The following is a 23576-nucleotide window of genomic DNA, read 5'->3' as shown; positions in this document are numbered from 1 at the left end:
CCCAACTGCTAACAAATTTGCTGCTGCGATCAACTCTGAATTAGTTTCTATATGTCCATCACATAAATACAAGCAGGCAAGCATATGGCTTTTGAGAGCAACAATCACAACATCATAGTATGATAAAATGTCAGTCCCTCCATGGACCATTCAGCAAGTCACCTCCTGGAGTCTTTGAACGGTCCATGGAGGGACTGACATTTTATCATACTATGATGTTGTGATTGCTGCTCTCAAAGGCATATGCTTGGGATGTAGATATGTGACCGGTGGTCTCATTACCAATGGCTACATTTCGCCCCCTCTAAATCCCGACAGTTGGCATACAAGCTAGCAGGGATTATTCCCACTTGTGGGTGTCACAACACCCATAGAGTGAGAATAGAACCTGTGGCGAGCAAAGCTCGCCACCAAGCCTGCAGCGAGCCCGCAAGCTGCTTCTTGCGCTTGCGAGCCCCCCCTTACCCCCCCGGTATTCCGCTGCCAGAATCCCGCGGTCGGTATGCCGACTGCCGGGGATACCAGCGGTGGTAAAGCATACCCAACCCATATGCTTGCCTGCATGTATTTATGTGGTGGACATATAGAGCGTTTTTTAGAGCCATTCTCCAAGTGATTTTACAGTGCCTACTGGGTGGTGATGGAAGAAATTAATAAAAATTTATCTTATGATGAAGACTGAGTGCCCTTACACTAGATTTTTGGCCTATTTCTGTACCATTGAGTCAGACTATAAGGCAGCACCGTGAAGAAATTGATGAACAGAGTGTGCGGTTGTTTACACGCAATATTTTATCTATAGTGTACAAGGTAATAGGCCATCTGACATCAGTAACTTATATGGATGATAACACTAGGGGGAGAGATATCAAAGCTTGGGGAGTGATAAAATACCAACCAATCAGCTCCTGTCATTTTACAGACTGTGCTTGAAAAATGAATGACAGTAGGAGGTGATTAGTTGGTACTTTATTCATCGCCACTTTATCTCCAAGCTTTGATAAATCTCCCCCTTAGTGTACTCACAGAAATCAGGTTAGTTTACTTTTCTTAAGGGATGAATGAATAACTCACAAATAAAATAAGCAGAAAAGCATTGTTATAAAAAAAATACCAATGAAATGCAACATTTCTACAAAAATGGCTTTAATAAAACACTAATATATACATTTTAATATAACACGGTTTTCATGCACATATATACTTTTCATATTCTGTTCCCACCGTGAACATAGTTAACTGGTAACTACATGGCAAAGTCCAGACCCGCTTGAGTTCCACTGGTTCCTGCTTGCAGAAGACAGATCTCCTCCAGCTCCACATTAGTATTCACACACTGGACATAGCAATGCAGCGGTCCCACCTCTTTCCCCAGGACAGAGCGCACCTCATAGCGCTGCAGATAAAAGGTAAGGTAATGTGTGTGCTCAGCAAACAACACTGTACATTTTGTTCTCAGCAGCAAATAGCCTAGATAAAAATCATGTGGCAAAGTGCACTCCTTCATTATTACTCTTTTACAACCCAGACAGTTAAGCACAGGTAAGCCAAAGACCTCAGCTCAACTGGGAGATACAATGTCTGGTGCTGATAAGTCAATGTGATTTTATTTCCATTGCAAATATGACACTATTACACATTGCTTCTTATCAGTCAATGGCGGTTACTGCTAGCAAAGGTTACGCAGGTATCTGTACATTGTTCAATATTATCCTATTAACCTACCTTTTATTTCCATTTACTATGAGTCATTGAGATACTCTCACCAGTAATGTTAGTCTGCTTAGGCAAGGCCCTCAGCGTTATGGGTAGCCTGTACTATGCAATGGTATGTACGAGTATACTGCACATCTATACAGCTTTATGAGAAGCACACATCTGCCTTGCAAAGGGCACAGCTGTGTAAAGGTGGCTATACAAAGTATTCAGTTCCTTTGTCATTTTTCTCATTTGCTTTTCTTATCACAGAATCTACATGGATTTATTTGGGAATTATTAAATCTAAAAGAACACAAAATACTCAGGTTAAACAATGTTTAAGCATTATTATTATTATTTTTTTTGGGGGGGGGGGCGGGGGAGACAGACTTCAAATAAATAAACAGACAACAATTGGTTACCTTCATGAATCGCACTCACCATACAAAGGTATGGTGATGCGATTCAGACAGAGAGCGGGGGTACCGCTGATGAAGTCAGAGACTTCTCCACGGTAACCGGCTCTGTGAATTGCAGTAGGCAGAGAAAAGCCCTGTTTAACACAAAATAGGGCTTTTCACTGCTGCATGAATAGACCCCATAATCTTACTCCTAGTAATCATAATAATGATGTGAAATATTCCTGTTTTTTTCCTAATATGTGGCCCTCTCCCCAATATTGTTTAATTATTCTCACTCTTTCCCTCAGCCAATGCTTGCCTTATCAAAGCATCCTCACCATGAAATCAGAAGTAGCTTTCTATATGCAGATTTCCTGGAGGTAAAGGCTAGAGCAGGCATTCCCATTCCTTGGTCCTCAAGGCTTTAGTGATATCCAGGATTCAGCACCAATTAAGTCACCTGTGCTTCAGCATTAATATTACTAAAACCTGAACTGTTAGTGTGCCTTGATGACAGAGGTTGGGAATGCCTGGGCTAGGTGAAGAGGGAGAGGACTCCTCGATACGGAGGAGATCTGTTACCATGCACCCTCACACACAACGCAACAAGGTGGCCGAGGAATCAAGTTGCCTTATTTATTTAATTGAGCTCTATAGTCTATTTACAATAGACAGATTGGCAACCATACTCCCAGCTGTTATTACGCCTTGTGTAATCTCCTAGAAACACAATAGGCAGGTCTGGATGGAATGTCGGATAACAAATAATTTATTCTTATTGGATCGCATGACATTATTTGTATAAAACTTACCCCGTCTTCACTGGAGCAAGAACCCAAAACAGAAGAAACGGTTTCTTGTTGCAACTGTGGGAAATCAGGATAATAAGGATGTAAGAATGTCATAAAACCAAAGTTGTAAAAATCATAGTCAATATTCTTTGTATATTTTATAGGATAAAAGGATGTTTGTTTTTATTTTGTTCCAGATTAAAGCTATTCTTAAAATGTAACTCCAGTTTTCACTATGCAGCAAATAATAATAATGAGTCATAATCCAGATACAGTAGGTCCCAACTACTCGTTAACAAGAATGGTCAGTGAAGCAGTACACATATTATAATGTAAATTGTGCAGATACCCCGTGTGTGTCTATAATGGGTGCAAGGTGAGGGATGCACACAGGTCCCTGGGTCCAGGCGGGCACCCATTTCTTGAAAGCTTACCCCTCCAGAATCCTGCATCTGTGGCAGCAGTGCTGCACAAATCACTGAAAAAAATGGCACAGCAGTAATGTTCCCTACATTTTGCGCAAGCGCAATAAGAAAATCCCTTGGAAAATGACTGTCGCATCATTTCCCGGAAGACCTGCACATGTGCACTAGACTCTGGCACAGTGCTAGTGTCTCCTAGTGCTGACAAAGTCACTGCGCTAACGGTTTGAGAGACTGCACACAGGACCCCTCCTCTCTTAATATGCCCCTCGCCCCGTCATTGTCTGTTTTTTATTAGTAGTCTGTAGGTAACAGCACCAGAAGGAGGTAAGTTCCTTGTTACTGTATATAAATTGTTAGTCCAACACAGAGCACACAAAGACAGATGTAAGTATGGGAGGGAGAAAAGGGATAAATGTGGACTGGATCTGATCTACATGCATTTCAAGTAATTGGATATGGTAAGAGACCAAAAGTGATATAATATTGAAATCTGACACACTGGGGTTTATTTACTAAGATTCGTAATTTCCGTAAAAAGGTCAAAGTTCAATCACGAATGACATCGACAGTGTAAAACTGCAACTTTTTGAATTGATTACGATGGATTTACTAAGCTGTCGTATTCGGGTTTTTCTTTGCTTCCGATGTCGATGTCATTCGTGTTTTTTTACCTAATTTTACGGCAGTGATTAGCAAAACACTGCCGTTTTTTTTTACAATCAATCTCGGCTGGATCTGTGTGATCCGTGCTGGGGTTCGTATTTTTTTTAAAAAAAATTAAACAATGTAAAATTCCAAAAAAAAATGCGTGGGGTCCCCCCTCCTAAGCATAACCAGCCTCGGGCTCTTTGAGCCGATCCTGGTTGCAGAAATATGGGAAAAAAAATGACAGGGGTTCCCCCATATTTAAGCAACCAGCATCGGGCTCTGCGCCTGGTCCTGGTCCCAAAAATACGGGGGACAAAAAGAGTAGGGGTCCCCCGTATTTTTAAAACCAGCACCGGGCTCCACTAGCTGGACAGATAATGCCACAGCCGGGGGTCACTTTTATACAGCGCCCTGCGGCCGTGGCATCAAAAATCCAACTAGTCACCCCTGGCCGGGGTACCCTGGGGGAGTGGGGACCCCTTCAATCAAGGGGTCCCCCCCCCCCAGCCACCCAAGGGCCAGGGGTGAAGCCCGAGGCTGTCCCCCCCCATCCAATGGGCTGCGGATGGGAGGGCTGATAGCCTTTGTTGTAAAATAAAAGATATTGTTTTTAGTAGCAGTACTACAAGTCCCAGCAAGCCTCCCCCGCATGCTGGTACTTGGAGAACCACAAGTACCAGCATGCGGCGGAAAAACGGGCCCGCTGGTACCTGTAGTACTACCACTAAAAAAATACCCAAAAAAAGACAAGACACACACACCGTGAAAGTATAATTTTATTACTTACATACACACATACATACATACTTACCTATGGCCCCACGCAGGTCGGTCCTCTTGTCCAGTAGAATCCAAGGGTACCTGTTGAATAAATTATACTCACGAGATCCAGGGGTCCAGGCTCCTCGGCAAATCCAGGGTTAATCCACGTACTTGCCAAAAAAAAAAAACGGTGTCCCGACCACGAACTGAAAGGGGACCCATGTTTGCACATGGGTCACCTTTCCCCGAATGCAAGAAACCCACTTTGCCTTCTGGCTAAGTGGGTTTCTTCAGCCAATCAGGGAGCGCCACGTTGTAGCACTCTCCTGATCAGCTATGTGCTCCTGTCTTCACTGACAGGCAGCACACGGCAGTGTTACAATGTAGCGCCTATGCGCTACATTGTAACCAATGATGGGAACTTTCTGCCCTGCGGTTGACCTAAAGTGACGTCACCGCTGAGCAGAAAGTTCCCATCATTGGTTACAATGTAGCGCATAGGCGCTACATTGTAACACTGCCGTGTGCTGCCTGTCAGTGAAGACAGGAGCACACAGCTGATCAGGAGAGTGCTACAACGTGGCGCTCCCTGATTGGCTGAAGAAACCCACTTAGCCAGAAGGCAAAGTGGGTTTCTTGCATTCGGGGAAAGGTGACCCATGTGCAAACATGGGTCCCCTTTCAGTTCGTGGTCGGGACACCGGTTTTTTTTTTTGGGCAAGTACGTGGATTAACCCTGGATTTGCCGAGGAGCCTGGACCCCTGGATCTTGTGAGTATAATTTATTCAACAGGTACCCTTGGATTCTACTGGACAAGAGGACCGACCTGCGTGGGGCCATAGGTAAGTATGTATGTATGTGTGTATGTAAGTAATAAAATTATACTTTCACGGTGTGTGTGTCTTGTCTTTTTTTGGGTATTTTTTTAGTGGTAGTACTACAGGTACCAGCGGGCCCGTTTTTCCGCCGCATGCTGGTACTTGTGGTTCTCCAAGTACCAGCATGCGGGGGAGGCTTGCTGGGACTTGTAGTACTGCTACTAAAAACAATATCTTTTATTTTACAACAAAGGCTATCAGCCCTCCCATCCGCAGCCCATTGGATGGGGGGGGACAGCCTCGGGCTTCACCCCTGGCCCTTGGGTGGCTGGGGGGGGGGGACCCCTTGATTGAAGGGGTCCCCACTCCCCCAGGGTACCCCGGCCAGGGGTGACTAGTTGGATTTTTGATGCCACGGCCGCAGGGCGCTGTATAAAAGTGACCCCCGGCTGTGGCATTATCTGTCCAGCTAGTGGAGCCCGGTGCTGGTTTTAAAAATACGGGGGACCTCTACTCTTTTTGACCCCCGTATTTTTGGGACCAGGACCAGGCGCAGAGCCCGATGCTGGTTGCTTAAATATGGGGGAACCCCTGTCATTTTTTATCCCATATTTCTGCAACCAGGATCGGCTCAAAGAGCCCGAGGCTGGTTATGCTTAGGAGGGGGGACCCCACGCAATTTTTTTAGCAAAAATAAGCACTTTCACACCCCTTCCCACTGATATACATGCACGGATCTCATGGATCCCTGCATGCATCTCAAATCACGGATAAAAAAAGCAGGTCTGTTTTTTTTTAGGACTTTTTTACGAGTTGTAATTTTTCACGGCAGTGTTTTGTGTTTTTTTGCTTTGCACTTCTTAGTAAATGACCGAGATTCATACTTAAACAGCCGCGTTTTGACCGATGGTGTATTCATTCGTAATTTTTTACCTGAACTAGCAAAAAATTACGAATGCCCTCATCACTGCCGTGATTAGTGTTTAGTAAATGACCGAGATTTACCGAGATGACACTTTGATGAAAAAACGGCATCTCGGTCAAAATCGGGAGCTTAGTAAATATACCCCACTGTCTTGTTTATGATTTTTTTTCTACATGAAAAAATATGAAAAAACATATAAATCTCTGTTATATCTAATGACATGAATTTATATAGTACATAACCATTCCACATTTATTTCTTTGTCTTGATAAAGTAGCTTTGTTTAGAGAGGGGATACGCACACCTCCTTTGGATCGTGCAGCTGCAAAAAACTATATGTACACAACTACACTATTTTAGAACATACTCCTAATCTAGTATAAATGCCTTAAAAATCTTTAGAGGTTCATCTGTAAGTGTGGGGGGCAGGGCTGATTTGAAATGAGTGTGGATAGGGGATAGGGACGTATACTAGTTTAATGAGGATGGTGAGGGCTAACCATTTCATTGGTGATGCGGAAATATAACTTTATGGTGAGGTAATGGTGGTGCCTGTTAATTTAAGGTGGGGTGATGGGACTCTGTTACTGGATGCGATGGGGGCAGTTTATTGATGTGGGGCTGAATATAGGAAGGAAGAGGGTAATTTAAGTATTTCTTCGTAAAACTAAGGTTTCATACTTAACTGTGACTGTTATTTGATAGAAGGGCAATCTAAGGGGGGGGTGGATGTGTACTCTAGGGCTTGTTGCAAATAGGGAAAGCAAATTATTAAGGATGTTGTTATTGAATTAACTTCAGGGATGGATGAGAGCATAAATATTTGCCATCCTGTCCTCCGTGTTTCATGTACATACTGTATCCTATTTTTCACAAACAGGGCACCAAATATTTCAGGATCCAGACAACTACCAACTGAAATTGAGACCATACTTGCCTACTTTTGAAAAACCCTTGATAAAGCTAAATATTTATCTTATATAATACCCTTTATGAGTTCTAAGAACACTGTACGCTATCTACGTATGAAGTACCGTAAGGGTACGCACGTTGCGTAACAATCGCTTAGCCGTAGTCGAGACGCTCAAGCGTCACGTTCGCTCACGGCCAAGAGATCACGGGCAGGCACGCTATTGGCTGCTGACTAACTTAATGATTCGCTATAGCGTAGCGGACGCTCGGGACCACGAGGAGATCACCAGCGGCGCTGACGCTCACAATGTTAAACCTTTGTATCTAAACCATAAACAGTGTATTGTGCTGTAAAACCTTAGTGTATAGATAGAGTGTAAATGCAACACAGTGTAACCTTATTAACTCAAAAGCTGTATGAGCGTCACCGACGCTCTGAGAATACTTAACACTATAAGAAATACACAGATACCTGGGCTTAGGGTCCAACGCCTAATATATATATATTATGAATGATATACTTGCAAAAGAATTAATACAAATACAAATCATACACTACAATATAACATAGACTACCTAACCAGATAACTACACAGGAAATACAATACAATTACTATTTAAGGGAAAATAAGAGAGAAAGAGGAGAAGAGAGAGAGAGATTGGCCCACAATAACAAGAAGATCAATATAGTTGCGGAGAAACACTTACGCACAAGGGGAAACGATCGCATGCGCCTCGATATCCAGCTCCCGATTATCAGCAATGAGAACCGTTGAAGAGAGTGAACTGGATATGGTCGGCCTGCCTATTTATGCCCCACACACAATACAATTCAATGGTCCCTACAATCTCATTGTTCATTGGACACAGGAATTCGGCTTCGCATTATAACAAAAGGTCATAGGTTGATTCATACAGGTGGGCTGTGACTGCTTCCAACTGTTCAGGTGGGTGGGATACTGGGTTTCCCGCCGCATGACTAAATAAGAACAAATAATAGTAAATGGACATAAACTTCTTATGTCCATAACTATTCGCACGAGCGATTAATCCGCTCCAAACCAACACCGGAATATTGCTATTTAAATACTCTTCCGATGGGTACCAAACACCACTGTATGACCCCTGTTAGACCCTTCGTACAATACAAAGAGGGATCTCTCTGTTCAGGAACATGCTATGTTAACTAAACTTTCAGAATCTATCAAAGGGACCATGATCTACAAAATACATTATATAGTGAAAATATGTAACGATTGAGTCGCACGCTACGATCACATAAACTCTACCGTAAATACGCATACCGTGCGCCTGCGGGTGCCCGCGACTGTGAGTATGCGCACGTACGGGAGAGCGTACGCATGCGCAGCACGGACCTGTGTGAGGTGCAAATATGGTAGTGTGCATAGAGATATTTTTCTGACTTTGACAGTCCACCCTTTGGCAGTCAACAATAACTGCCACCTTCTAAAACATTTCAAAAAGAGAAAAATATATGTCAGGGGTTAATACATTTACATGGTTGGGTAGGGGAGGAGAGGAGAAGGTAGGAAAAGGGTATGACCTAGTGAGATAGCAGAAGCATGTGTGTATGAATCCGTGCTTGGGGGTCATGTATCATCGTGCCGTACGTGTTTTAAATCAAGCTTCGAGGTATTGCGAAGTATACATTTGAATTCCTTCTTATCCCGTGGTACGGGTCTGTGGATGGGCTGTCAAACTTTACCGAGCTCTTTTCGGCTTTGGTTGTAACAAAATGGGGGAGCACATTTTAGTTGATGATACATGAATGGGGGAGATATGTGATTGCTGATATCTGTGCCTGTATTCCCTATCGACTATGTGTGTCATTACCTGAGGGTTGTAGAAATGAAGAAAAGACATAATTACGGTAAATGCGGTGGTATTCTATGTCAGGTAAATGTACATTCGTCGATTGAGGTCTTGTTTGGTGTCTGTTGAATGCAGTCTTCTTTGTGCTTTTGCCCATAAGGTGCGAGCAAAAGCTGTCAATGTCCATAGATTTACAAAAGTGTTGGGCTAGCGTAATTTTAAAATTTCTAGGGAAACTGGGGATCCATGGCATAGTTCATCAAAAATCTGTGTATCAGGTTGTCAAAACTTCTTCTTTAATCCCTCTGTTGTCTGTATATCGGCTCATCAAATTCCTCGTCCAAGTGGGTCTTTTTACCTTGGAGGAAACGGAAAAACAGGTGAAAGAAACGGACCGTAGAAATCGCATTTTCATCACATCATTGTTTCTACATTTGGGTCATAAATCAAGTCCATTGGAATTACAGTTTCCTCACTCCTTAAACTCATTACCCTAGTACGACGATTGCACCTCATTAAAGCCTGACCGCATCTAAATATCAAACCGATCGTTATGATAACACCTAAGATACATAGGAGAAACTTCCCAACATCCATTATGACTCCTTGAGCCCAGTCTCCTAAACCAGAGAACCAATTTCGCGGGTTCAACCATGACACCCAACCAGTCAGCTCATTACCTACAGCAGCAAGAGTGAGATTGTGTCTCCTGCGAAATTCCCACTTCAGTTGGAGAATATCGTCCATCTTTTGGTCTATGACCTCGACCGGGTCCTCGGTGCTATTCGTAATATATGTGCAACATTTCACGCCGTATTGTGTTGCCAGTGTGACACAATATCCGCCTGTCACTGCTGTGAGGTAATTAAGAACCATTCTATGCTGTACCAGTTCTGTTTTATAAGCCTGAAGTTCTCTTCCAGTATACCTAAACGTGTCATCATACATTTCAGTGATATTATCTAACAAATTGGCGAGCGCAGATATGTATTTATAATTCAACACTCCTCTAGCGGTGCGAGTGATGTCTAACGCGATTAGAAACTGAATCCCGGTGGATTCATGGATCATGTCAGAGGCCGGATGCTCTGTTCTTTCTATCAGGTGCCGTTTAACTACGTGCTCGTAATGGGTGTGAGTATAAGGAGTTTGGGCAACACGGTGTATGTCTTTCATTTTGTCATGTGATACAGTCATTACTTCAGGCAGTACTTTTCCAATATAACACAATCCTTCAGAGTTTGGGGCAAGCCACTTATACGCCTTTCTCCCGCATATGAAATATGCATCATCGGGGAGAACATATGGGACGGAGTAGGACATAACCATATTACACACCTTCCATGTGAAATCTCCTAACCCTAATTCTTCCATCTGCTTAGTACACGTATCAGGTTGTACGATATGTGCACAGTATCCTGGTGATACCTCTCCAACTCTCGTAATCCTATTTCCTAAGGTATACCTATACCGGAAAGATTTTCCTCTACTGGCTATGTGGCGTATAAGCTCTGTATCTGTAGGCATTCTATCTGCTCTATGTGAAAAGGTCATGGTTTGATTACTCCATGACACTTCCCAATTTCCCGGCTTTCGGGGATTGGAGATGTTAAAACATAATAGGGACCTATCCACATGGTATTGGTGGAGCTTCAAACTAGGAGGGCTGGAGATATTAAACCTCCTGTCCACCGGTCTCCCACCACTTAACTCAAGTACCTCCCATAACGTTAAAGGAAATGGTACTAGCCCTGATTTGCTATGACCTTGAGGTACTTGAGAGCATACCCAACAATCTGTTTTATTTAACACACTACCCACTAAGGAGTGATAGTCACTCAATGGATGCCGGTCCATATGGATATTAAAACTGGATTGGCATTTCTTTATGCACCCATCCTCAATGACATTGTTACAGAGCCGACAGATACAGTTTTCTTCAGCTAACAATCCTTCACAATTCCTTCTATGGTCAATGCTATCGGATCGTTTTCTGATACTCGCCTTTACTTGTTGGTTAAGTTGTTCTTGGAAAACTACGCCTCCATCTTTATCATCAGAACCCATTCCAGAACCTTTCTCGACCTCCATGGTACTCTCGCCGGAACAGACTGCTCTGGTCAACATCATAGTCAACAGGAAAATCCGGATCACAGTCTCTTGGGGCAAGTCCATCTTGTAGGAGGAAATGGAGAAGAATGAGAAGGGGGAAAAAATAATTTGAGGGAGAGGGGATGGGAAGTTGGTGAAAAACAATAAAAGGGAACAGGGGATCGACAACTGCTTTTGGTCTTGTGATTTTCAATGCTCAGGTGCCGCCTCAATCCTCCTGGAACAGACAATCCAGTGATACAACCTCTACCGTCTGTTCCTTATCACGGGGCCTCTCTGGATCAGCAACCTTTTTACAGTGGGACGAATGAACCCAAGTCTCTCTCTCAGCAACCTTCAATGCTGTAGTGCTAGTCAATAAGACCTGGTATGGTCCTTCCCATCTGTCAATAAGGCAACCTGAGCGTAGAAAATTCCGTATCATTACATAATCCCCAGGTTCAATGTCATGACAATTACTATCTGGTAAATCAGGAATCACTAACTTCAGATTATCATTTTGATTCCTTAACTGTTTACTCATGTTAATCAAGTATTTTACAGTCACTTCATTGTTACACTTCAAATCATCCTGAGGGTTAATCATAACATGCGGTTGTCGACCAAACAAGATTTCAAAGGGAGACAGATTAAGAGGGGACCTGGGAGTGGTTCTGATGCTGTACAGTACAATGGGTAAAGCTTCTGGCCATGTCAATCCTGTCTCTGCCATCACTTTACTCAGTTTATTTTTAATAGTGCTGTTCACTCTTTCCACTTTCGCACTCGCCTGTGGACGGTATGGAGTGTGCAGCTTGCTATCAATTCCCATCAATTTACACATTCCTTGAAAGACATCACCTGTAAAATGGGTACCCCTATCACTTTCGATAATTCTAGGGATACCATATCTACATACAAATTCCTGCACAATTTTCTTAGCAGTAAACATAGCGGTATTTGTGGCCGCTGGAAATGCTTCGACCCAATTTGAGAAAACATCTATACAAACAAGTACATATTTCAAATTTCGACAAGGGGGTAATTGAATAAAGTCAATCTGTATTACCTGGAAAGGGCCGCCGGCAGGTGGGATATGAGATGGTTCTGTAGGTATTGCCTTCCCGATGTTCTTTCTCAGACAGGTAAGGCATGACATTGCCCTTTTACTCGCATGAGATGAAAATCCTGGGGCACACCAATATGCTCTTACCAACTTGCACATCCCTTCCTTGCCCAGATGAGTCAGCCCGTGAGCTGCCTCAGCTAAACATGGAAGGTATGCTTTGGGGGCCACTGGTTTACCGTGTCCATCCGTCCAGAGTCCTGAGGACTCCTGGCCATATCCTTTTGCCTTCCAGACTGCCTTTTCCTGTGTGGAACACAAATTTTGCATCTCACACAACTTCTGTGTGTTGATGGTATTAAATACCATCAGTTGTGTGGTGTCTGTCTGTCTGGGGGTAGCAGCTGCTAATTTAGCAGCTTCGTCTGCTCGGCTGTTACCAAGTGATACTGGGTCTTGGCTATATGTGTGTGCTTTACATTTGATAACAGCCACTCTGTCGGGTTCCTGTATCGCTGTTAGAAGCCTTTTTATGTGAGCTGCATGCGCTACCGGTGTACCAGCTGCCGTCATGAAATTTCTGAGGCGCCATAGGGCTCCGAAATCATGGACTACCCCGAATGCGTATCTAGAATCGGTGTAGATATTGGCTGATTTGCCCTTAGCCAATTCACATGCTCTGGTTAGGGCGACCAGTTCAGCAACCTGGGCTGAGTGAGGTGGGCCTAGCGGTTCTGCTTCTATGGTGCCTTGGTCATCTACGACTGCGTATCCAGTACACAAGTCTCCCGAGTCTGACTGTCTATGACAACTACCGTCCGTGTAGAACGTAAGTTCTACATCTTCCAGTGGGTTGTCACTGATGTCAGGCCTTGCGGTAAAATTTTGGGTCAAATATTCCATACAATCATGTGTGTCTTCCTTTGTATTAAATTCTCCTTCCCCACCACTCTCATCCTCCACCCTTTGTGCCTGTCCAGGCACACCTGGGAGATATGTTGCAGGATTTAATGCACTGCATCTCCTTATGGTGATGTTTACGGGGGCCATTAGTGCCAATTCCCATCTTGTAAACCGCGCTGATGAGACGTGTCTGGTTTGGGCAGAATTTAACAAGGCTGACACTGCATGTGGTGTATGAATTGTGAGGTTGTGACCTAGCACGACGTCTTCGCTTTTCGTTACTAGCAATGCTATCGCGGCAACGCTTCGCAAGCATGTGGGGAGGGATCGCGCTACCGTATCTAGCTGAGCGCTGTAATATGCTACCGGCCTGCTGGCATCACCGTGCTTTTGGGTTAGTACGCCTGCCGCGCAACCAGCACTTTCTGTTCCGTATAGTTCAAAGGGTTTCCCATAGTCTGGCATACCCAATGCTGGTGCCTGCGTTAGGCACTGTTTAAGTCTCTCGAATGCTGTCTCAGACTCGTCTGTATGCGAAATCCGATCAGGTTTGTTTGAGGAGACCATCTCCTGCAAGGGTAACGCTAGAATGGAAAACCCTGGGATCCAGTTACGGCAATACCCACACATTCCTAAAAATGTTCTGATCTGTTGCTGGGTTTGTGGCAGAGTCATGTCTCTAATTGCTTGAATTCTATCAGCGGTCAGGTGTCTCAGTCCTTGTGTTAGACAGTGTCCCAAATATTTTACCTTAGTTTGGCATAATTGCAACTTGTCTTTGGAAACCTTGTGTCCTGTGTCTGAAAGATGAAACAGGAGCTGTTTCGTATCCTTCAGGGATGCTTCCAATGAATCAGAACACAGTAGTAGATCATCCACGTACTGTATTAATACTGATCCACTCACTGGTTGGAAAGACTGTAAACAATCATGCAAAGCCTGGGAAAATATACTTGGGCTATCTATGAATCCTTGTGGTAATCGAGTCCATGTGTATTGGACTCCTCTGTATGTAAATGCAAACAAATATTGACTGTCAGGGTGCAGAGGTACCGAAAAGAAAGCGGAGCAGAGGTCAATAACAGTGAAAAATTTCGCAGTGGGAGGGATTTGCATTAGGATGACAGCTGGATTTGGCACTACGGGGAACTGACTCTCAACTATTTTGTTAATCCCCCTTAGATCCTGCACTAGCCGGTAACCCCTCCCCCCACTCTTTTTAACAGGGAAGATGGGACTATTGGCAGTGCTGGACGTTCTTACCAGAATGCCCTGTTGTAGCAAGCGCTCTATTACGGGATACACTCCTAACTCCACCTCTGGCTTCAGAGGGTACTGTGGGATTTTTTGGAGCTATCCTACCATCTTTTACTTGTACAACTACCGGAGCTACGTTTGCCATTAATCCAGTGTCCTGTCCATCTTTAGTCCAAAGTGACTCTGGTATCTGAGATGTCATTTCTTCTACTTGGGAGGGAGTCCTATTTGTCATAATGGTATGTGACATTAATTTTGATGGGGAGTCTAACATGTCTCGTACTTCCTGAGCGTGATTCTCAGGTATGTCCAAGAATACACCTTCAGGAGTACAATAAATGACGCACCCCATTTTACACAGTAAGTCTCTTCCCAGGAGATTAGTCGGTGCCGATGCAGCCAGCAAAAAGGAATGCTTGGTATGTAAAGGCCCTACTGTAATCTCGGCTGGTTTGCTAACAGGGTAGTGCTGGACTACTCCCGTTACCCCTATGGCTGGAATTGTCTTACCAGTGGTTCTCATGCCCACTGTCGAATTTATCACTGATTTGGCCGCCCCTGTGTCTACAAGAAAGTTTAATGATTTACCAGCTACATTGATTGCAATTTCTGGTTCACTTCCAAGGCTTGCAATCAATTTTACTGGCTGCAGATTACAGGTATGGCCACACCCCTATTGGGTATGGTGACCTCCCTGAATCCCGCTGGCAGCAACTACTTGTGATGGAGTTAATTGGGAGCTACCAGAGGCTTGCCAGTCTCTGTTCGGGGGATATCTTTTTGTTTCCCCTGTATGTGGCTCATAACTCCGTTTCTGCGGACCCTGATCCCAATGTCGTGTGTCGTGTCGTTGTCTAGGGGGTTGGTATGAGTTTCGTGAATTCTTCACTCTACAATCTCGTGCCATGTGTCCCTGTTTATGACAAGAATAACAAGTAACCACATTTGACTTACCCACAGGGTTTGGTGATATAAACAAAGGCTGCCTTGTGGTCAGGGCCTGTATACTTACTGCCATTAACTTATCACCTTGTTGTTCCCTGTGTCTGGTGATGTTCCTATCGTGATCAATAGCAGCCTCTCTCAAAGTAGCCACAGACAGACCTCGCCAACATGGTTGTGTGGTCTGTACCCTAGTCTTCAATGACTCTTTTAAACCATCCATCAGTACCGATACTGCTACTTCTCGATGGTTTATGTTTGTTTTAATGTCCTCTATGCCTGTGTATTTTGCCATTTCTGATAATGCTCTGTGAAAATACTCTGCAGCTGTTTCTGACTCCTTCTGTTTAATGGAGAATATTTTGTTCCATTTAACTACGGCTGGGAAATACTCCTTTAACTGTAAACTTATTCTTTTTACATTGTCTTTGTTGTACACTTCTGTAAGAGGTACATCCTGATCTAATCCACAGTCAGCTAAAAATTGAGCTGCGTCGACATTGGAGGGTAAACATGCTCTCAGCAATATCTGCCAGTCTTTATTGTTGGGCTCTACAGTGTTACCTAGGTCTCTGATGTATTTTTGGCTGGCAACTAAGTCTTTTCTAGGGTCAGGGAATTCCGACACTATGGTCCTTAATTCCATTCGGGAAAATGGGCTGTACATGGCAATGTTCCTAACAGGAGTGACTCCTGAAGTGTCTGTTTTCCCATTTGGAACTACTATTACCTTAACAGGATTAACTCTAACAACCTCATTCTGTGTAGATTCTACAGGCTGTGGTGAAATAGTTTCAGCATAGTGTATGGTGCCGTACTTACCCGTTGATACGACCTCACCTATCCCTCCGCTAGGGGCCTTTGTTACTAATCTCGGGGGTGGAGCTGTGCCTACTGTGGTCTCTGCTATGGTGGCTGCTAGAGAGAGCGCTGAAATTGTTGCCGGTTCGTCCTCTTGATCACACTCCTGAGGAAAGTTCAAAACAGGGTACAACTTGCACGGGTTAATTGGTTAACATTATCTTTAACATTTACACAGTTGCTAAGTGTTTGTTTGTTACACCTTAATGCGTCATTCTCCGCAACCAATTTCTCTCCTGATATGTATGGTGGCGGTGGGGCCGTGGCTATCAGTTTTCTGATCGAGCCAGATCCCGCCGCCTGAGCCAATCCTCTCTGTATGTCACCCTCCTGTTGCCACAACTGTAAATAATCATAATGCTTGATTCGTCTCTTTGCTGATTTAATGAGACATATCCTTCTCCTTAAATTCGTTAACACTTCTGTGCTGAAGCTACCTACTCTTGGGAATTTCTCCCCGTCATGTACCGTCATTCTCTCCCATTCATCACATAAAGCTTCTGTGTGACTTCCGTATTTCTCACACATTACGTACCTTGCCGACCCGACTGGTCGGTTCACTGAATCAACCCGAACCGAGGTTGATCGCCCCCTACCTGAACAAGTGGCCCCCATAGTTCGAAGGTGTTGCTTTATTCAGCCAACCCTTACGCAAACCAAAATGTTCAAAATAGGCTGACGGTGGCGGTTTACCGAGTACCCCACTCACTCGCCCACGCCGACCAATACGACCTGATCACACCGATATGGTGCTGGCGTACTCGACCCAGGGCCCCTGCGACCTGAACCTCTATTTACTGGAACCTGTGAGGGTGATCCGAAGAACACTTACTCTTTCCAGTAACTATTGGTTGTTGGATAGTTCCTGAGTGAGCAGCGAACCTCCCTTAAAATAAAAAAAATTACACAAATCACGTTAGAATGTACAAATAGCGTTTATGACCTTCGTACACAAATAGTACCGGTCAGGTTTACTAATGCACACAATTACGTGCGGTACAATCGTTCAGCACATAAGCAACTAATCTTATGTACGGAGCGACCAGTGGAATCGAAAATTACGGCTGCGAATTCCTTCAGCCAGAGCTTGTATGGCCTATATGGGTGTTGCACCAACCCTTTTAGGTGTTGTGCCTGTGGACTGTATAGCGGACTTCCTTGTCTGCTGTACCTGAACCTGCTGGTCTGCTATGACCTCCTGGTCTGTTACAGTATGACCTCCTGGTCTGCTACACTCTAATGCTCAAATTGTATGTTTTAACCAGGGATGCCTCCCTAGCCACCATGTACGTCACTTACACGCATGTACCTCACGAGAACTCGACTTTTCTTGTGGTTCAACCTCAAAAATTGTAAAAACAAACACTCACTCACCACATATACACTTTTGTTTCTATTTTTATTTCTGCGCAGAAATTTCTCTTTAGACCAGATGTGTTACAAATTAGGAGAAGGATCTATTAATTTAAATTTCGAATGTTAAAATAGATTTGCGCGATTTATCGCCTTGCGTTATTTACCGCGTTGCGCTATTTATCGCGTTGAAAAAAAATTAACACTTGTGATTTGAGTTACGTGGGCGTACCCGTACGCTCCGTTGCGTAATATACGCTGCGTGCGTCGGCCCTTGGGTTGCGTACGCAAGTCTCAGTCCTTTGTTAGAGACACGTGTACGCAAAGCAAAGATCCACCGTAACACAATTTATACGTTTATCAATGTAGATGATCCTTTATCATCTACCGCGCACCACACTGACTTCGCCTTGTCTCTCAGGCACAGCTGTGTTTGTCTATACTTTATATTACCTTTTTACTCTTAAACTATGAAATAGCGGCAAATCTCTCTTAGCACGTTTATCAACTATAAAACTGGCAAACAGGAGAGTGATATACGAAAATACACAAATGAAAAAAAGAAATGCAGATATATATGTGTGCGTGCGTGTGTACGCAAGACAGAAAAATAAACAGTTTTAAAAGAGACTAGCGTGTTGTTCTTACCTCCGGTTCCCGGATTCCTTCAGCACCCTTTACTAAGAGAAGCAGACGCTTATCCAAACAGCACTACGAGGAATATGATCTCCCGCCCTTTGCTGCTGGATAATGTCTGCTGAAATTACCTAGTGCAGATGTGTGAAGGACAGGACGAGCCCGCAATTGATAAAGCTAAATATTTATCTTATATAATACCCTTTATGAGGTCTAAGAACACTGTACGCTATCTACGTATGAAGTACCGTAAGGGTACGCACGTTGCGTAACAATCGCTTAGCCGTAGTCGAGACGCTCAAGCGTCACGTTCGCTCACGGCCAAGAGATCACGGGCAGGCACGCTATTGGCTGCTGACTAACTTAATGATTCGCTATAGCGTAGCGGACGCTCGGGACCACGAGGAGATCACCAGCGGCGCTGACGCTCACAATGTTAAACCTTTGTATCTAAACCATAAACAGTGTATTGTGCTGTAAAACCTTAGTGTATAGATAGAGTGTAAATGCAACACAGTGTAACCTTATTAACTCAAAAGCTGTATGAGCGTCACCGACGCTCTGAGAATACTTAACACTATAAGAAATACACAGATACCTGGGCTTAGGGTCCAACGCCTAATATATATATATTATGAATGATATACTTGCAAAAGAATTAATACAAATACAAATCATACACTACAATATAACATAGACTACCTAACCAGATAACTACACAGGAAATACAATACAATTACTATTTAAGGGAAAATAAGAGAGAAAGAGGAGAAGAGAGAGAGAGAGAGAGATTGGCCCACAATAACAAGAAGATCAATATAGTTGCGGAGAAACACTTACGCACAAGGGGAAACGATCGCATGCGCCTCGATATCCAGCTCCCGATTATCAGCAATGAGAACCGTTGAAGAGAGTGAACTGGATATGGTCGGCCTGCCTATTTATGCCCCACACACAATACAATTCAATGGTCCCTACAATCTCATTGTTCATTGGACACAGGAATTCGGCTTCGCATTATAACAAAAGGTCATAGGTTGATTCATACAGGTGGGCTGTGACTGCTTCCAACTGTTCAGGTGGGTGGGATACTGGGTTTCCCGCCGCATGACTAAATAAGAACAAATAATAGTAAATGGACATAAACTTCTTATGTCCATAACTATTCGCACGAGCGATTAATCCGCTCCAAACCAACACCGGAATATTGCTATTTAAATACTCTTCCGATGGGTACCAAACACCACTGTATGACCCCTGTTAGACCCTTCGTACAATACAAAGAGGGATCTCTCTGTTCAGGAACATGCTATGTTAACTAAACTTTCAGAATCTATCAAAGGGACCATGATCTACAAAATACATTATATAGTGAAAATATGTAACGATTGAGTCGCACGCTACGATCACATAAACTCTACCGTAAATACGCATACCGTGCGCCTGCGGGTGCCCGCGACTGTGAGTATGCGCACGTACGGGAGAGCGTACGCATGCGCAGCACGGACCTGTGTGAGGTGCAAATATGGTAGTGTGCATAGAGATATTTTTCTGACTTTGACACCCTGTCAGGGAGATGTGAGAGTAACACCTATCAGTGCGGACGTGTACGGCTACATCTGAGGCGCGTCATAAAAATTACTTCCATCCAAATGTAAATGAGCCCCATAGTTAGTAAGATCTACTTGTTGAAGAAAATTTTGCAGGATATGTTTGTGTATTGTGTTTTACAAGAGGTTCCATATACTGTAAGTGGCCACGAGAAACCTTTAAAATACATGTAGCCTTATAACCAATACAGGGAACTGGCACTGATGATACCATTTAAATGAATGTATCTATGATTTCTTTTTTTTCTGGGAGATTGGCGCTGTCTTCCCGCTTTTCAAGATTATACTGGCCTGAGGTTTTTGTGTGCTGGCTGACATTTGCAGACCCCGACAGGCTGAAATGGTCAGTGTAGGGTCAGGCGCTGGCTTAGGGCGCCCCTCACAGCGCAGCACCTAAGTACCGCTGAGCCGTCTGGGCGCTCCTATCCTGTAGCCGCCATCTTCACACCGACCCCCCGCTTGTTAGGGGGGGCGGTGACTCACTCGCCACACTTCAGCTCTGCAAGGGGGTGGCGGCATGCTGCCGAGGTGAGCGTTCCCCTGTGGCGGGGAGCGATCTATCCCCTCTGGAGCTCAATGTCCAGTCAGCGGAGACAGTGGCTCAGACACCGCAGGGCGGACACTGCTCCCCCCCTCAGTCCCTCGATGCAGGGAGGCTGTTTCCAGCAGCCTCCCTGTAAAATAACAAACTCTAAGAAAACTTTTACTAAGAAAGCTCTGTAGAGCTCCCCTAGCTGTGACCGGCTCCTCTGGGTACATTTTCTAAACTGAGTCTGGTAGGAGGGGCATAGAGGGAGGAGCCAGCCCACACTATTAAACTCTTAAAGTGCCAATGACTCCCGGTGGACCTGTCTATACCCCATGGTACTAATATGGACCCCAGCATCCTCTAGGACGTAAGAGAAAGTTTACAAAACAGGTGGGAGAGATGAGAGCATTCTGCTAACTCTCCTGATTCTGGTGGGGCAGTCATGAATTTGGGTGATTGACCTGCTTATACCACTTTTCCACCTGTAGCACGGGTCGCAGCCGGGAGCCTGACACGGCTGCGACCCATACTACAGCTCCCTTTCCCACAGCGCTCACCAACCCGGCATATTGCCGGGTTGGTGACGCTGCTAGTGACACGGAAGGGGCGGTGCTGGAAGGGGCGCCCTTCCATTCACTGTGAATGGGAGCCGTGTTCAACCCGGCAAGATACCCGGGTAGGATTCCCGGATCACTTGATCCGGGAATTTGCAGGGGGGAAGGGCGTTTTCACTAGGGAAAAACCCGGGTAAATGCGCGCCCCCGCGCATTTAGCCGTGTTTTTAAAGCTAGTGGAAAAGGGGTATTAGTAAGGACATTGTTCCGATTGCAAGGACAGATTAAAAAAAAATATGTCCTGCTGCACATCGTTCTGCTCATGAAGGGGGCATTGCATGCCTCCAGGGTTTTTACACTGTATTTTGTAACGGTGGTGGCACTCCGGAAATGTTGAAGGTTTGGAATGTTGAACGTCTTTGACACAAAGGGAAAACATAGAACTTCACCTTTATTCCAGACATTATACTACAGTGTTTATATTGCATAATGATACTGCACAATTTGCAAAACATGTTCACAGTTTTATTTAATGTGGTTCTAGTGCTTGAAGTTGGCATCTTTCCTATGTTAAATAAATCATGGAGTGCTGACCACTTCTTCCTGTCTTTGTATATTACCTGTAATCTCACTTTACATTCTGGCCTTAATTCACACCGCAGAAAAACTTCAAGCTGCATTCTGATGACCGGAGAACTTACATTCAGAGCGCACTGGCGGCAGAAAAATGAATGTCTGCAGGAGACAACATGGAACAGAGGATATAAATTCTGATTGAACCATGAATTGACATCATATATACAAGGAAAGTTGTGTCATATTTACAAAATAAATGACCAATCAAAACGGAGAATATATATGGATGATAAAAGTCAAATGTACAGTACAGTAACACCTACAGCACCATCACTGCAGTATTCAGATAGTGAGCATACCATTACTAGCCATATGTTGCAAATAAATGCCACACTATTAGCCTTCCTTACGGTTCCAGTAGAATGATGTCATGCTTGTGTTGCACCATCTATTCACTTGTATACAAAATGCATATTCAACCTGATTTAAAATTAAAATATTGTCTTAAACATAGCTCCTTATATTTGCTATTTACTAATGACTAGATATGATAAAGTTTGTATTAGAATGTGCAAACAACAAATTTCATGTTCTCGCTAAACATGGAACAAGACATGTAGCTCTGTGGTTCTGGTGCCACCGACACGATGGGGAACCTCCAGGACATCATCAAAGTGTCATGTCTTCTTCCCCAACATGTGACCAGACTTTGATCTTCCACTGGAGACATTCCTGTAGGACCAGTGGCACCAGATGCAATGAACTAGAGTCATCATTTGTCTGGGAAAAGCACAGGGAAACTATCAATTCTAAACAATGCTGAACGGCTGTATTACACACTTATACCAATGATTATGAGTTCTGATACTGTGGAGTGGAACAACTAAATCCTGCACAGAGAAGATAATGTCTAGTTGTTGTAAACAAAAAAATGAGTCAGTGTTGATTTGTATCATTCCAAGTCACTGATAAATCTGTATCTTGCTAAAATATGTGAAGCATCTTGTCTTCAGGTTCAAATAAACAGGATAAGCCATTCACTCTACAGAGTGTGCATTTTATATCTGCTAAATATAGTTGCAAGCTCCTGCTTGAAAATTATCTGGGGAATAACAGGTATCGCTTCTACGGGTCTATTCATCAAATAAGGGAAATCTTTAAATGAGTGTTCTTGCTGCAGATGGGGGTCAGAACACTTCTATTGCTGGTGGTAGCACCTGAGAAGATAAGCTTGGTCTTGCTTACTTACAGAGATGTGGTAGTAAAAGTACCACTGAAAGCCGCCTTCTGTTATTACTTTCATAATTCAATGAAACCTTTATTTACTATTGACATAAAGCATTATTTCCACCTGGGATCCTTGCAGAGACTTTATTTCTAATTTAAAAATCATAAAATCAGCCAGTGGGACAGAAAAAACCCACTGACGCTGAGAGGGAAGGGGGAGGGGGGTACATAGAATATAGATTACTCGGGCCTGGCTCAACCAGGGAGGAGAAACAATGACCTCCCCTCTATCGGTCGGTGCACATTAGGATCTACACATATTCTAGACCGCGATACTGACAGGAAAGCATGAAAAATCTATGATTTCTAAGCAAAAAAATTATAACCCATTTTCAGCAGATAAAGGGGTTATCACAGCTTAGCAAATATACTCCACAAAGTCATAATTGGCAACTTTTTAATTTTTTCCTCTGGCACAGTTCCTGGAGGGTAGATGTAGCTGTACACTGCAGTTGGGTATGGGATACCGGTAGCCAGGATGCCGGCGGTCAGAATACCAACACCGGCAGCATGAAATGCAGACAGGGGTGCTGGAGCAAAGTAACTCTAATCCTGACCCTCCCCCTAACCATTCCCGCAGCCTGACTATAACCCTCAATCCCATCCCGTAGCATAACCCTAACCCTCCCTCACCGCAGCCTGACCTTAACCGTTCCTCCTCGCAGCCTAACTCAAACAGCTTAGTTATATTCAGAAT

The 23576-nt window shown here is 44.0% G+C and overlaps 1 protein-coding gene and 1 long non-coding RNA gene across 8 annotated transcripts in view; one reads left to right on the top strand and one right to left on the bottom strand.

Annotated features, from left to right (window-relative positions):
• Positions 1 to 1129: 1129 nt before the first annotated feature.
• SPIDR (scaffold protein involved in DNA repair) overlaps positions 1130 to 23576 on the bottom strand; it is a 1299263-nt gene continuing 1276816 nt past the window's right edge. For all 7 annotated transcript variants that reach the window (XM_063923689.1, XM_063923686.1, XM_063923690.1 and 4 more), the window contains 3 exons: positions 21637 to 21751; positions 2912 to 2965; positions 1130 to 1396 (listed from right to left, as the gene is read on the bottom strand). In XM_063923689.1, coding sequence (XP_063779759.1) covers positions 1247 to 1396; positions 2912 to 2965; positions 21637 to 21751 — 319 coding nt within the window. In that variant the 3' untranslated portion in view covers positions 1130 to 1246. The remainder of the gene's footprint in view (positions 1397 to 2911; positions 2966 to 21636; positions 21752 to 23576) is intronic.
• On the top strand, positions 1325 to 22632 carry LOC134928211 (uncharacterized). The gene is made up of 2 exons (XR_010177855.1): positions 1325 to 1409; positions 21679 to 22632. It is a non-coding gene; the product is annotated as an uncharacterized LOC134928211 (long non-coding RNA).

This window comes from Pseudophryne corroboree, chromosome 5 (assembly GCF_028390025.1).
Source record: "Pseudophryne corroboree isolate aPseCor3 chromosome 5, aPseCor3.hap2, whole genome shotgun sequence".
In the NCBI taxonomy this organism is placed as follows: domain Eukaryota; kingdom Metazoa; phylum Chordata; class Amphibia; order Anura; family Myobatrachidae; genus Pseudophryne; species Pseudophryne corroboree.
This window is presented reverse-complemented; position numbering and strand designations above follow the sequence as displayed.